The sequence below is a fragment of the Penaeus vannamei genome, chromosome 3 (genome assembly GCF_042767895.1).
Source record: "Penaeus vannamei isolate JL-2024 chromosome 3, ASM4276789v1, whole genome shotgun sequence".
NCBI lineage: Eukaryota > Metazoa > Arthropoda > Malacostraca > Decapoda > Penaeidae > Penaeus > Penaeus vannamei.
Genome location: NC_091551.1, coordinates 669490 through 684058, shown reverse-complemented (window position 1 = coordinate 684058; position 14569 = coordinate 669490). Strand labels below are relative to the sequence as shown.

At 43.4% G+C, this 14569-nt stretch overlaps 1 protein-coding gene across 8 annotated transcripts in view; it reads left to right on the top strand.

Moving 5' to 3' along the window:
- The window catches only part of Bruce (BIR repeat containing ubiquitin-conjugating enzyme), a 62768-nt gene that overhangs the window by 45826 nt on the left and 2373 nt on the right, over positions 1–14569 (top strand). For 7 of the 8 annotated variants that reach the window (XM_070139487.1, XM_070139479.1, XM_070139515.1 and 4 more), the window contains 27 exons: positions 184–408; positions 521–630; positions 775–1035; positions 1220–1340; positions 1614–1887; positions 2021–2286; positions 2467–2770; positions 2994–3158; positions 3464–3690; positions 3848–4153; positions 4340–4537; positions 5040–5279; positions 6620–6811; positions 7046–7255; positions 7389–7525; positions 8900–8998; positions 9537–9771; positions 10126–10340; positions 10519–10756; positions 10979–11188; positions 11319–11698; positions 11816–11945; positions 12110–12327; positions 12599–12724; positions 13206–13319; positions 13622–13810; positions 14338–14472. In XM_070139487.1, coding sequence (XP_069995588.1) covers positions 184–408; positions 521–630; positions 775–1035; positions 1220–1340; positions 1614–1887; positions 2021–2286; positions 2467–2770; positions 2994–3158; positions 3464–3690; positions 3848–4153; positions 4340–4537; positions 5040–5279; positions 6620–6811; positions 7046–7255; positions 7389–7525; positions 8900–8998; positions 9537–9771; positions 10126–10340; positions 10519–10756; positions 10979–11188; positions 11319–11698; positions 11816–11945; positions 12110–12327; positions 12599–12724; positions 13206–13319; positions 13622–13810; positions 14338–14472 — 5525 coding nt within the window. The remainder of the gene's footprint in view (positions 1–183; positions 409–520; positions 631–774; positions 1036–1219; positions 1341–1613; positions 1888–2020; positions 2287–2466; positions 2771–2993; positions 3159–3463; positions 3691–3847; positions 4154–4339; positions 4538–5039; positions 5280–6619; positions 6812–7045; positions 7256–7388; positions 7526–8899; positions 8999–9536; positions 9772–10125; positions 10341–10518; positions 10757–10978; positions 11189–11318; positions 11699–11815; positions 11946–12109; positions 12328–12598; positions 12725–13205; positions 13320–13621; positions 13811–14337; positions 14473–14569) is intronic. The other variant, XM_070139469.1, reaches the window with a different exon arrangement.

Sequence of the window (14569 nt, the reverse complement as noted above, 5' to 3'; positions counted from 1 at the left end):
ATAGTCGTTTGAAAGGTTAGTGAAGTAAATATGTATACATATTTTTGTTTGCTCAAAGATAACTATACTTGCTTCAGGTCCATAATTTAGTTGTATTTTCCAATATGATTGATAACCAATAGTTTTCCGCAAACATAGACACCCTCCCATATAAAACTCACACCTCGGTAATCTCCTCTGCAGTATTACAAAATGGGGAGACGATGCAGCTGCTTCTGAAGTCGGTGGCAGCTTGTGAGGGTAGTAGTGTGTCCATGCTCTTGGGCACAGTAAGTGGAGAGGTCTCGGAGAAGCTGTGCCTAGGGGAGACCCTGACCGATGCCCTCTACCAGCTCCTTCTCACACTCAATGCCAAGGCCACAGCGCCAGACCTCATTCTGAGACCTGTCGTGGAATTCATTACTCCAGGTTTGTGTGTGTAGATGAAAGAAATGGTACAGTGAGAAATTTGCATCAAAATGAGATTTTTGATGAGTCCATGAGAAGATTTGTTTCATCAATGTGATTCCCTTTTACGCAGGTGGGTGGTGGAGTCCCCCCTCACTGTCAGAACCAGCTCTCTGTTTCTTCACGCGAGTGCTGGACTGTCCAGCCATACTCGAGAAGTTTGCTGCTCTTGGGGGCATGAAGGTATGGCATTTTCTTCTATTTCATCAATTTTGTTACTCACTGAATGTGGTAATGTTGAAGACAGTAATTTTATGTTTTTGTTTTTTACTCTTGAGAAAATTCAAAAGACAAGCATTGATTGGGAATCCCTGTTTGGTCTGGCAGATGCTTTGGGAAAACCTAGTGAGCAGTGTAGGGATGATGGGAGGTGGAAGGGGTGGCTTGGTGACTGCAGTCATGAACCATCTTGCTCCTCCTCTCCCGCCGTCAACACACAACACACCCTCGAACAAACGCAACGAGACAGTCGAACAGAACCAGGGTCTGTACAACTTTGCCCCACTGGCTGTTGTAACATCAAGCAACCCGACTGCAAGACCTGCCAACGTCCTCGTGGACTCCAATCAGCTGTTCCAGAGGACTAAGGTCTGTTTCAAGTCCTGGTTTTCTGAATAGCATTTGAATTGATTCCTGTAAAGAAGCGTTTGTTTATTAATGAATTAGTTTCTGTTTATACTTAATTTTGTAATGTAAATTCTTTTGATTTCCAAGAAGGTTGTCTTCCTTTGAGTCTGAGTGAAGAGATGTGATTGTTCCTCTATCCTTTCAGAGTGCACCCTGGTCGTACCACTTCTATCCTGATGAGAGTTGGGTGGATTTGAACTTGACATTACCCTGTGCCGTACTGCTGCATGAGGTCCATCTGCTACCTCACACAGTGTCCCTTGTCTGTAAGTCTCCTCTCACTGAGTGAAGAACCATTTACTCAGGAGTTACTAATTTATCAGGAAAGAATACCTTTATGAAGCTGTCAATTGAAAGTTGTTATTGTTGTGGGATAAAAGATTGTTCTATAATTTTTGCTGTGAGAAGAGGAATAGAATTTTAGGCGAATACTATTTATTGACATGATTATTCTCTGTTTTATTTCCTTATGTTTGAATAATATTGATATTAGATTAATATTTTCAAGAAAGTCAACATTGGTCTAATTACTTTTTCAGCATGTCCATCAGCAGTATCAGTAGAGGTAGGTGTTGAGGGTGGATACCTGATGCCAGTGAGTGGCCCACTGAGCACTGCTGGCCTCTCTCGCGTCCGCCTTGTCCTCCCACGTCCGGTAGTTGCCTCGATTGTCGTTGTGCGCCTCCATCGTCCACGAGACTCCTCCACTCTGGGACTGTCTCAGCTCAAACTTCTTGGAACCACAACCTTCAGGGAAGCATCTAGAGGCGTCCATGAAACGGCCATCAGCGATCACACACCCCACCGCGCAAGGTATTTCTGATAAGTTGGTTTGTTTGTGAATACTATAGGTTTGTTTCCATCAGTGAAGATTTAATGATTAATTTGCATATCAGTTGTTTTCCCAGCTTGTTTTTTACTGATGATAAAATTTCAACTTCATCAGCATGTGGTGGCTCCGGCTGATCCACCAGTGCATGTGCCGCGTGGAGGGAGGCCTGAGTGTCGGCGTGGAGGCAGGAGCATCTGTGTCGGGAGTGATGGAGGCTTGTGTGACACTCCTCCTGACTCCACCAGGGCCGCTCCACCTTGCCCCTCTAGGCTCGGCACCACTGGAGGCTACCACACTGGCTCTTGCAGCCCTCTCGCCCCAGCTGCTCCACACCCTGATCATGACACTCCTCACACACCCTCTCTTACGCCAGCCAGCAGGTTAGTGCATCATAGAAGAGGTTTAGCCACTTTCTTTGGTATAGACATGATAACTGGGACTCGAGTAACACCTACTTTGATTACTCTTATACTTTTATGGTTATTTCTTGAAATATTGGGAAAGCTTATTGAATTGCTGAACTTGTCCTTTATCTACCTAACTCCCAAATGTACTAACAGGTGGTAACAGCTTGGACGCAGCTATAGCTCTCCTGTATGAACTCTGTGTCGGGAACAGCAGTATGGAGGGCGTAACAGTCTTAATATCATGGCTGAACCACATAGTATTGCACCCTGCAACCCCCTCGCCAGCAACTGACGACTACCATAGTCTGGGTACCTCCCAGCAGCAGCAGCAGCAGCGGTCCCCACAAGAACTGTGCGTGAATGGTGGTGTTAGTGCAGAGGTATTGCATTGCATTGCTGCGGTGCTGTGGAATACCCCACATGACACCACAAGCCTCATAACGGATGAATTGTTCAGGTACGATCTGATTTTTCTTGAATTTTCAGCACATGCACTAAATCACGAATCTTTCACAAAAATTACCTTTTTTGGAACATTTTGGATGATACAAGTTGCATTTGTTTTTAGATATTTTATATATACTGGCATTGGGTTGTTGGGAAAGTGATATGTAAGCCCCAGCTCATATTCCATGTCTTCCATGAAATCAGATTTTGATGATTTTACCTTCATGATTTAGGCGTGTCTACGAGTGGTCAGAGAGAGTTGAAGGTGAAGTGAAGATAGGGCTGGATCACATAATGTGCTCCATGTGCCATGTGCGGCCACAGCTCTTCACTCAGCTACTGCTCAACATGGCAGTGCTGACTGTGATTGACAATAACCAGTCAATAACTGATGACAGGTAGGTGTTATCTTTCTCTTGTTTTCTTTTTCCTTTTTATAATTTTTTCTTTAGTGTTCGTGTTCCACTATCTTTTTCTTTTGTAAAAGTATACATGAATTTTCTGTGCTTATGAATATCTTAACATTTATTATCTTAACATTTAATATCTTAACATTTATTAACTGCTCATCTGGCAGTGGGAAGTGAGATTAAGAATTTTTCGTAAAACTTTTCTTGCTTATGGCATTGATCTAGGTACTATGAACTACATATTAAGCACAGAGTCAGCAGGATACTAAAACACACTTTTACTCCACATGCAGAAAAGACAGAGAAGCAGAGATTCGGGCTGCCAGGACAGACGACATGAAGGAAGGGGTGGAGGGCTCCTCAGGGGCGGTAGAAGGTCGTCTCATCCTCCAGGACCCCAGCGTTATCTCCCTCACACCAGCACACCTGCAGACCCTGGCCACAGTTGCTCAGTCTCCCCAGGCAATACACCTGATGCTGGATTCTGGATTCCCGTTGCTGCTTGTTCATGGTATTTTAGGTTAGTATAGCAAAGGATTTCGTTAACTTTTTTGTTCATGGATTTTTGTCTCTTTTCAGGTATTCTGTTTTAATTTTTCAGAACAACTATGCAGGATACACTTTTTACTTTATTGTAAGGTAAAGAAATTCTAAATACAAATTGCTTCTTGTTGTAGAATGGTGCAAGACCGAAGTATTGCACCAGGTAGAGAGCTGCACATCCTCAAGTGCTGGGGAAAGTGCAACTGACTTGGAGAAAGCAAGTGTAGCCGAGAAATCGCGCAATGCGGAAGACACCCTCTCCTCTGCCACCCCTCAGGCCCCCCCACAAATCAGGGCTGCTATTGTCCCTACACTGAGCACATCTTTGGTGGCACACACTCTGCACACCCTAGCTGCACTGTGCGCTGAGCCTCCAATGAAGGACTGGCTAGGATCTGCTGAGGGATCTGTGTTCTGGTTACCACTGTTGACTGTTCTTGGTAGGTTGTGGGGAGGTATTTAGTTGTTTACTATATCTTTAACCTTTGTGACAGGGAATATTCACTAATTGTATATATATATATTTGTTGTTGTTGTTGTGATTTCCTGGATTTTTAGAATGTGAGGTAAAAATCAAATAGCTTTGAGAAAATTGGTGGAACAACAGGTCAAATTTACCTCCACAGGTGACCCACTGGTACGAGGCAGTGAGCCATTGATGCGGGGTTCTGGTCCCTCTGGTGGAAGTGACAGTGACTATAGCAGCGTGGAAGATGCAACCATCCATCTGATGAGGCAGTGTTGCCACAACCACCCTCACAACCAAAACCTTCTCGCATCGACTCTGTGCCATCTTATCCAACGGCAGAACATCCCCCCTCCAGGTGAAAGATGTTGAATTTCTCAATATTTAGCTCTCTTTTTTTTTCTTTCTTTCTTCTTTTCGTCCTTTCTTTACTAACAAGTAAATTTGATTTGATTTTTTTTTTTTATAGACTGTGCTGAATAGATGAAATTTCTTAGCGGGTAGTAAATAGTATTCGTAGGACTGGAAATTAATTGTAGATTTTATGAGAAACTCAGTTGACAAGATAATTTTGTAGGATAATTACTCTTCAAAACATGAAGATTAAAAACAAGATCAATAATGAGATGCAAGTCATAATGAGGAAAATCCTGTGAAAGATCAGTCAGATTAGCAGTGACCAGTACTTACATCTTGTTTGAGAGTGACTGAAATATTTTTTTAATGATTATGCAAAATAAACAGTATCTTTGGTATTTTGATAGGCCAGGGTTCCTGCATGACCTTCATTGTTGGCAGTTGCACTTATTGCTGATAAAATTGATGTTTGTTATTGCTTCTCACACTCTTTCTCTCCGTAGGTGGAGTAAGCTACCTGCACTCTCTCTCCGGGTTCACACGTCGCCTAGTCCTTCAACTCCTCTTGGAGACGGAGCGTGTGGTGGTACACATCAACAGCCCCCAGGGAGGCCTTTCTTCGCCCACGGGATGCAGCCTCCCCCTCCTCACGCAGCACCCCAAGTTCGGAGCAGGACACAAGACGAGGCTCCTCAACCTCCCGACCACCACAACCATGTCGGATATTGTCAAGATGGTCACAGGTTTGTAAAGTTTTTTTTTTTCTCTCTCTCTCTCTCTCTCTTTCTTTCTTTCTTTCTTTCTTTCTTTCTTTCTCTCTTTCTCTCTTTCTCTCTCATTCTTTCTCTCTCATTCTTTCTCTCTCTCTCTTTCATTCTTTCTCTCTCTCTCTTTCATTCTTTCTCCCTCTCTCTTTCTCTCTCTTTCTCTCTCTTTCTCTCTCTTTCTCTCTCTCTCTCTCTCTCTCTCTCTCTCTTTCTCTCTCTCTCTCTCTCTATCTCTCTCTCTCTCTCTCTCTCTCTCTCTCTCTCTCTCTCTCTCTCTTTCTCTCTTTTTCTCTTTTTCTCTCTTTCTCTCTTTTTTTCTCTCTTTCTCTCTCTCTCTCTCTGTGGAAACAAAGATTTTTTTTTGTTATTATTATTATTATTTAATGTAATTTTGGCTTTTGGATAGCCTATGTTTATTCAGTAAACATTACCATTGCATTCATTGTAATGTATATTTTTTATATTTGGTATCATAGGCAGGGCACGCACACTCTTGTGCGGTGACAAGACTCTATGCCTGCCCTTTGCAAGGTTATTTTGCATAAGCGTTTTTAGCTTTTTTGCCATTTCCAGTTCCCATATTGGTCAATTGATTTGCTTTATCCAAATGATAATAGACTGTTTTCCTTGCATAGCCTTTACATTGATCTCTCTTAGAAGTAAATGCCTCAGTGCAAGAAAATAGAAACATTTTGTTATTTGTCTTTTTTTTTATTATATTCAATTCTCTATAATGCAACATGCGCTGCTAGTCACAGTGGCCAGGATTAGGATACTGAGCATGGAAACAGCATTCTCCTCAGGAGCCGGCGAGCCTCCAGTCATGGCTGACCTACACTTGTTTATTGGGAATAATAAAAAAGCCCCTTTCTAAGTGCCAAACGAGACTAATCACCCACCAAGAGATTTGTGCACGTTTAACAAGTCTTTTCCATCACCCTGGCCTTCGCTCATGCTGGCAAGTTCATGTCACCCACCCCTCAAGCCAAAATTTTTCCTGACACGATGGTCAAGTCATCCAGAACAAAGGGTTTTGTTACCTTTCATTATAACTTCACTTTTGACATGAACAAAATGTAAAGAAAGGGAAAAAGAAAATGATACACATTTAGAACACTGCCTACATTATCAAACCTAGCTTAATACCTTTCAGATATGATAATCTGTACTATATGCTTTATGAATTATATATTCATGAACAAATAGATAGATCAATAACTCATCTTATTTTTATCAGTTTGAAATATTCTCCACACTCCATTCCCTCTTACAATTAGAGACTTAGTGCACCAACTCAAACTGAAATCCTTCTTCAGACTGGTCAAGAGGTGTGCTGAGCAACTCAGGAGACCTGGAGTTAGGCAGCAGCGGAGACAGAAGGGACGCGAATGAGGTGGGTCACCTGGAGTTAGTGGACAAGCTCTCTGTCGCAGCAGGAGTCACAGCCAAGGACAAGAGGGAGAAGAACAAGGTCAATTCGAGTATTCACAGCAGGATGTCCAAGAGAGGTCAGTCTTTGTGTATACATTTTTGGGCCATTGCGTGTTTTGGATTTGGATTTCTATAGAAAGGATACAGTCTTTGTAGATGTGTTAGAGTGCCAGATGTATAGGATTTCTTTAGTAGTATTTTAATTTTGAATTAGTAAAAGCCCAAAGTTTCAAGTGAAAAGCAAGAATGTTAATGTATGTAATAGACAGGACTCTTTGATCTTTATTATACAGAATTGTTAAATGTTACAGCCACAGAGCAGGACAGCCAGTCTAGCAAGCCTGTGACAGCAACATCGAGTGCCTCATCATACGTCTTAGTGCATGAGAGCCTGGGCAGTTCCTCAGGACTACCTTCCACACTCACAGTGGCTCAGGTCATGGCCGCTCTGCGTCATGAGGGCCACCCGCCTTCCTCACACATCACCCTAACTTTAACTAATAGAAGGGACCATGCCAGAGGTAGGAAGTTAATCCGAATTTTGTTCTATTATTGGTCTTCAGCCTTTAAAAACGAAAGTGATGCACTTATTGATAGCAATGAGGATTTTATACTGGCTCAAATAAAAGCCTACAAATCAAGTCTTTCCGCCAGAAGGTGAAAGTGGACGAGAGGCCTTGCTGCTCTGTACGGAACCGCTACCATCCACCCTGCATGTGTTCACGAGTCAGGGCGGCCTCTCGCTCCTGGCCCAACACATGTCGCTTCTTTACCCAGACACAGGACAGCAGGTCAGTCAGTCTGTTTGTTTGTTTTGCATTTAATCTGATATTCATGGTACTACAAGTTCTCTCTCTCTTGTTACTTGGCTTTAGTTTCTACCTTTAGAATTGAGAGAGTTGAAAGAGGAAAACAAGGGAAGTTAAGAATGACTTTTTTTAAATGTCATTCTTGTTTTTATAGTTATCAAACATATCTCAGTTATTTTTAACCAGTGATTATGATTATCTTCAAGGCTGATCCCTTTTAGATGATTTTGTTACAACAAAGGAATATAATTATCATAATTTTCTACTATCATCACTATTATTGTTGATTATGAAATGTATGATAAATTATTCAGTAGGTTACATGTGTAATCTATGCAGGCCTGCTGTTCTGAAGAAGAACCCAAGGCACATTCTATTAGGGTAATGAAGTGTTATAGAGATTACCTGTATTTTGATAGCCTTGTGTCGATAGGTGTTTGATGCATAAGGCAAAGTTACCTAATATTTGGAGGATAATTTAAAAACTTCAGCTGAAATATTATACCTTTTCCTCCTCCCCCACCTTTTCATTCTTCACCTCCTCTTCTTCTCCCCTTCCTCTTCTCCCCTTCCTCTTCTCCTCCTCCTCCTCCTCAGTTTCTCCCCTTCCTCTTCTCCTCCTCCTCCTCCTCCTCAGTTTCTCCCCTTCCTCTTCTCCTCCTCCTCCTCCTCCTCCTCCTCAGTTTCTCCCCTTCCTCTTCTCCTCCTCCTCCTCCTCCTCAGTTTCTCCCCTTCTTCTTCTCTTCCTCCTCCTTCTCTTCTTCTCCCCTTCCTCTTCTCTTCCTCCTCCTTCTCTTCTTCTCCCCTTCCTCTTCTCCTCCTCCTCTTCTCCCCTTCCTCTCCTCCTCCATTCCTCCCCCTTACTCTCTTCCATCATCTCCTCCCACTTATTCCCCTTCCTCTACTTCTTCTCCTCGTCCTCCTCCTCCTCCTCCTCCTCCTCCTCCTCCTCCTCCTCCTCCTCCTCCTCCTCCTCTACCCCTTCCTCTCCTCCTCCTTCTCCTCCTCCTCTACCCCTTCCTCTCCTCTTCCTTCTCCTCCTTCTCCTCCTCCTCTACCCCTCCCTCTCCTCCTCCTCCTCCTCTTCCTCATCTTCCTCCATATCCTCCTCCTCCCCCCCCTCCTCCCCCTACTCTACCTCTTACTCTCTTCATTGCTTCTCTTTCTTCTCTTCTCTTCTCCCCTCTCTCCTCACGTCACACGTCACACTTCCCTCTTCCCTCAGTTCTCTTCCTCTCCCGTCTCTTCCCTCCTTTCCTATTCATGGAGTTATTTCTTTTATTTTGAAATTCATACAGCAGAGTTTCAAAGTTCTAACCCCAAACCATTCATTTTCTTTCCTTGCAATATTTGCAGCAGCCCAACAACACTGCATCAGTGCGAAGTGGCAACGGCGACAAGGGCGAGATTGTAGTGGAGAACGACTGGGTCAGTGTGGAGATGAATGACTATGAGGTGAACTAGTAGCTTCTATTCGCCCTCGCACAGCTAATTCTTTCAGTACTTTTCGTTTTGTTGTGCCGATGAGTCGTCAGTGGATTTCCTTGTTCCCTTCTCCCCCCCGATATATAACTTTCCGAGGGACTCCACCTTGTCCAAATATGGTTCTTGGGAATTCTCTTAGGGGATGGAATAGGGAAGGTTTTGTGTCTCTGATACCTTGTTAACTGGCACTAATGGGATTATGATACCCATTTTAGTCTGTCTTCTAAATTACTCGAGTAGGGTGAAATTAGTATGAGGGAATGATTAGCTTTTGTATTTCCTGCCATCCTTTTACATGTTTTCATTTGAAAGAAGAGAGTGTTTGAGTAAATACAGTTCATAAAAGTTGCTGCAGTGTCCCTTCACAGGTAGCCAACAAGTACTGTAAAGGTTTAGTTTTGCTAGATGTATACTTATCCTCTGAATATATGGAAAAACACCAAGCCGCTAAGCATGACATCCACAGGCATTAATTTCAATACATTATGTCTCTGCAATGCTTCCACAGTCTGCAAATGTGTTTGATTACCTGGTGATGGGAGGAGGGAGTGGGGGCTCCCCAGGGCCCATGGGAGGGGGCACAGTCAGCCTGTTAACGCTGCCCTCCATCCCACCCCATGCGCTCGGGGCCTTCACCCTTTTCCTGCGGCTCCCAGGCTATGCAGAGACGCTCCTCAAGGACACCCACAAGGCTTGCTGTCTGCTCAGACTTGCCTTGGGGGTCACAGATGATGGGGATGGAGGTTGGTGATAGTATTTGGAGTTTATTGTTATATGTTTGGAATATTTTTTTTTTTTTAATTATTATTATTATTATCATTATTATTGAATGGAAAAGCACTCTACTATGTTGATACAATGGTAGAAAAAACCCACAATGCACAAACTAGATTTATTGAATCGTCCTCAATTCCACCTCAGATCCGAAGATGGAATCAAGGACGATTCTGAAACTGTTGTCTCACTTTCTTCAATAAATCCAGTTTGTGCATTGTGTGGTTTTACTACCATCATTATTATTATTATTTGTTTTTCAGTTAAAGCAATACCAGAAAAAACATGAATTGATCATGGTTGTTTCTACTCTACCCTCTCAGGAGACATCGTAGGCTCAGGAGTGGGTGGTTCCTTGGCAACAATGCCCTTCCAGGTGCTGGAGTCCCTGCTTGAGGCCACACCTCTTACAACCGATGACGGGCTCCTCCTGAGACGCATGTGCCTGGAGTCAGGAGCTCTGCATCTGATTCTGGCCTGCCTTGCCGCACTGTCTCACCAGGACACCCCTGAAGTGGTATCTTCCCTATACCACCAGGTACTATGATGGGTTTGTGGTAGCTGATACCATGCACATTTTTTTTTTTTTAATGTTAGGTATCAAATAGAAATTGAATTCCTAATTATTTGTTCATTATTTCTCATTTTTCTTGTATTTAATAAAATATTTGACTCTAGTTCCTCCCTGTTCTCTAATCTGAAAAACACCTCCACAGAATGTTCCAATTGGCTTGGTGGTGGCGACAACCAGAGCCACCTGCGTTGACTCCCGTGAGACCATTGGCATGCACCGTGGAGAGGGAGACCGATGCCATTACTGGGCCAAGGGCACAGGCTTTGGCACAGGCAGCACCACACAGAGCTGGGATGTGGAACAGGCTCTTGTGAGGCAGAAAGTGGAGGAGGAACATGTGGTTTGGCTTGTGAGACTGCTAGCCCAGTACATCAATCCAGGTGTGTTTGCAAGAGCTGTGTTTAAAGAGAAGTCTAGCTCAGGGAGGTGGGAATGCTTTTGAGAGAATTATTGTATGCCATCTCCATTATGGTTAAGTTTGTGACTTTTAAGATCCAGAGGAAAAGGTTAAGTTTGTTCAGTATGACTCACATAAGGGCACTAGAGAGATGCGATGGGTCTCAGAGATCAGCTTCTCATTAGAAATTTGTTTTCCCAATCAGGTGACATCTTGCCACCTGAGCTGCAGCAACAGTCCAATGGTGGGACAGCAGGAGGCGGTGCAGCTGAAAGTCAAAGTGACAGCACCCCTCTCCTACCCCCTCTGTCACCCCCGTCTCATGCCCCTCCACCCTTGCCACCTGCCCTCCTACACCTTTTCCAGAATTCAGGCTTGATCACTACCATAGCCTCCAACCTCAGCAATGACTCGGGTAAGTTCGTGCAGTGGTAGAGTGAGGATAATGTCTTTTTATCTTCAAGTAGTGAATGGCTATTTCTGTAATGCATCTGTACTATTTGTCTTACATATTATTGATTTTTGTTTTCTCTGCTCCCCCAAAGTATTGGACATGTCCCGGCACGTCCCTCTTTACCGTGCATTACTGGCCCTTGTGAGAGGCCTCTCTGTCACCCCTGGCCTGGCGCCCCTGCTGCTGACACCCCAGAATTCAGCTCCGACGAATGGAGGAGGCGGAGACACCACCACTCTACCTTGTGTGCCAGCGTTGTTGGAGAAGATGAAAACAACTGTTAACACATACATGGCCAAGCTGCGATGGAAGTCCTCCAAGGCTGGCGGCAACAGCAATGGAAATGGTGGCAATGGTAACAACAATGGTGGGAACAACAACAATTCCGGCAGTCTAACAGATGATGCTGAGCAGGAGGAAGGCTTGTCACTCATTGTGCCAGACATTCAGAACACGGCCATGGTGGTCAAGGTGAGCATTGTTTGTACTCTAGGGGTTATGTCTAGCCCATATCACTTTAGCAATCTGCTATATTACTTATTTTTGTGCCTTTTCTTTTTAGACTGAGTAAACCATTTTTTCATGCAGGTTTGCACTGATCGGCTACAGCAAGAGTTAGACAGAGAAGACCAGCCAGACGGTGGGGCAGCAGCACAGCCAGTATCGTCACAGTCACTAATGGAAGTCTATTTGGCAGGCCTCAAACCCTTGCAGTTTGGTAAGTGTCTTCTAAAAGTGATAAAAGCATCTGCTTAACATTTCAGTGAAATAAGTGGCTTATTTGTCGCAAAGATTATGTAGACAAAAGTAAGTTAAGTATATTTGTTGATCACTACCTAACAAATCTGGAAATGCACTCCTGCAACTGCAAAACATTTACAGACACGTACGAGATGTTGGTTGAAGACTCGGAGAGAGGAATAAGATTTGTCGTGCCCCACCATTACGAAGGGTCAGTGAGAGGTGCAGGCGATCTGTGCACTTCTCGCAGAATGAAGAGACTTGCACAGGAGGCTGTCACGCTATCAACATCACTACCTTTGTCATATTCATCATCAGTCTTTGTCAGGACAGACCTGGACAGATTAGATATTATGAAGGTAGGTCCACACCCTTTGTTTTGGGTATCCATCCAGGAGAGTTTTGATATACAGTTTTGATGTACCCGCACTGGACTCTAGTATACACAGCAGTTTGGTAAAGAAAGTCCACATAACAGATAGGTTGAAAGTAAAAAGTGAATTCGGATTGTGCCTGCAAAGTTGTACTAAGACTCCTGTATTATCTTTTGGTTGATTGAATTTAATTTTCTAATCATAAGAATGCCATCTTTTTAAAGAGAAGGTTACAAGATATGTCTATAATCTACAGGTACTCATTACTGGGCCAGAGGACACTCCCTATGCCAATGGCTGTTTCGAGTTTGACGTTTATTTCCCAGTTGATTACCCAACGTCACCACTGCACATTAATCTTCAGACCACAGGAGAAGGACGTGTAAGTCAGCTGGCCTCCTATAATTGAGTTTATGCATCTTTCCTCTTCATGATGTAAACTTTTTTCTTTTCTATTTTTCCTTCTTTATTTCTTTCTTTCTTATTTATAAGTATTTTTTCTAAAACAGATGAAGATTTGCTGAGTTTGGTATTACCTATCAAGTTTGTTATTTTCTCATCTGTCAGTGAGGATTCAAGGATTAAAAGATAGGAGTCTTGTACATAAGAATCTTATGATGACATGATGACAAGACTTGATATGATGTTTTCGGATTCTCATTGTTTTAGGGCTGACAATGCTATAAGTTCCACCATGGCATTTGGTTCTGCCACTTTTGTTATGTTTGTTTTTTAATCCTTTAGTTTTTGCTTATAGATATTTTTATTAAAAGTTTTCTCTCCATCAAACTAAAACTACCAGTAACATCCTATCAAATGGTTGTCCAGACATAATGTGATTAATCTTTTACCTCTGTCAACAGGTGCGCTTTAACCCCAACCTGTATCAGGATGGGAAGGTGTGCCTGAGCATCCTCAACACCTGGCACGGCCGCCCAGAGGAGAAGTGGAACCCCCAGACCTCATCGCTCTTGCAGGTGAGGACGACATAGTTTTGACTCTCACTGGTGCAGGTGTAGGAAACAGTGATGGCATATTTTAGGAGTGTTTTACATTGGGATTTAAGGAGTGTTTGGTAATTTTGTTACAATCATTCTTTCCAATGTTTTCTTCTTTGTACATAATTTCTTTCCTATATTATACTGGACTTATTATTAGAAATGTTGAAGGCAAAAGCCTTCACCTGTATTTTGGTAATCATCCTCATTAACCCCTCGTTTATTGACATCTTATAGGTTTGCATAAATATGGGATTAATATTGCCGATTTCTTTGCCCAGGTGTTGGTCTCCATCCAGTCACTCATCTTCGTGAGTGAGCCGTACTTCAATGAGCCAGGATATGAGAGGTCAAGAGGCACACCGGCTGCAATGCAAAATTCAAGAGAGTATGATGCAAACATCCGTGCAGCAACAGTCAGATGGGCCATGCTGAACCAGCTGCGCAACCCATCGCCCTGCTTCAAGGAGGTACCTGGATTTTCATTTGAACTCTACTGTTTGTCCTCTTTCCCCATCCCCTTATTCTTTGCACTATTACTGCTGCTACTCTTTCACTTTCTTCTCTTTCTTCTTTTTTCTCCTTTTCAATCTCTTTATCCATCCTCCTCCTCCTCCTTCATCCTGCCTCTCTCCGTCCTCCTCCTCCTCCTTCGTCCTCCCTCGCCTCCCCCACCTCCTCCTCCTCCCTTCTCCTCCTTCCTCCTCCCTCCTCCTCCTCTTCCCCCTCCCCCTCCTGCTCCTCCTCCTCCTCCTCCCCCCTCCTCTTTTTCCTCCTCTTCCTCCCCCTCCTCCTCCCCCCTCCTCTTCCTCCCCCTCCTCCTCCACCACCACCTCCCTCTCCTGCCTCCTCCCTCTCTCATGTTCCTCGTGTTAAAAGAATAGTAGACTACCTAATGAAATTTCCATAGATGGTGCTACAATTCTCTGGGATTGGTAATATCTTCAATGTTTGTCTTCATTGATATTTGAAAGTCATTCGAGTTATTTCATTGCAGGTAATTGAACGTCACTTCTGGCTCAAGCACAAAGAAATCCTGGAACAAATTGAGGCTTGGATCGCCGACATGGAAACTCTGAGCGAAAACCGAAGAGCAGGAAAAAATATAGCACACAATACTGTGGGCTTAAAGGTAAATTTTATTTGTGATAATGGGTTTCTATGAAATATTAAGGTAGGTTGTTTTCAGCTGTGTGATTTGAATTTGCTCTCTTGATTTTTTTTGAAGC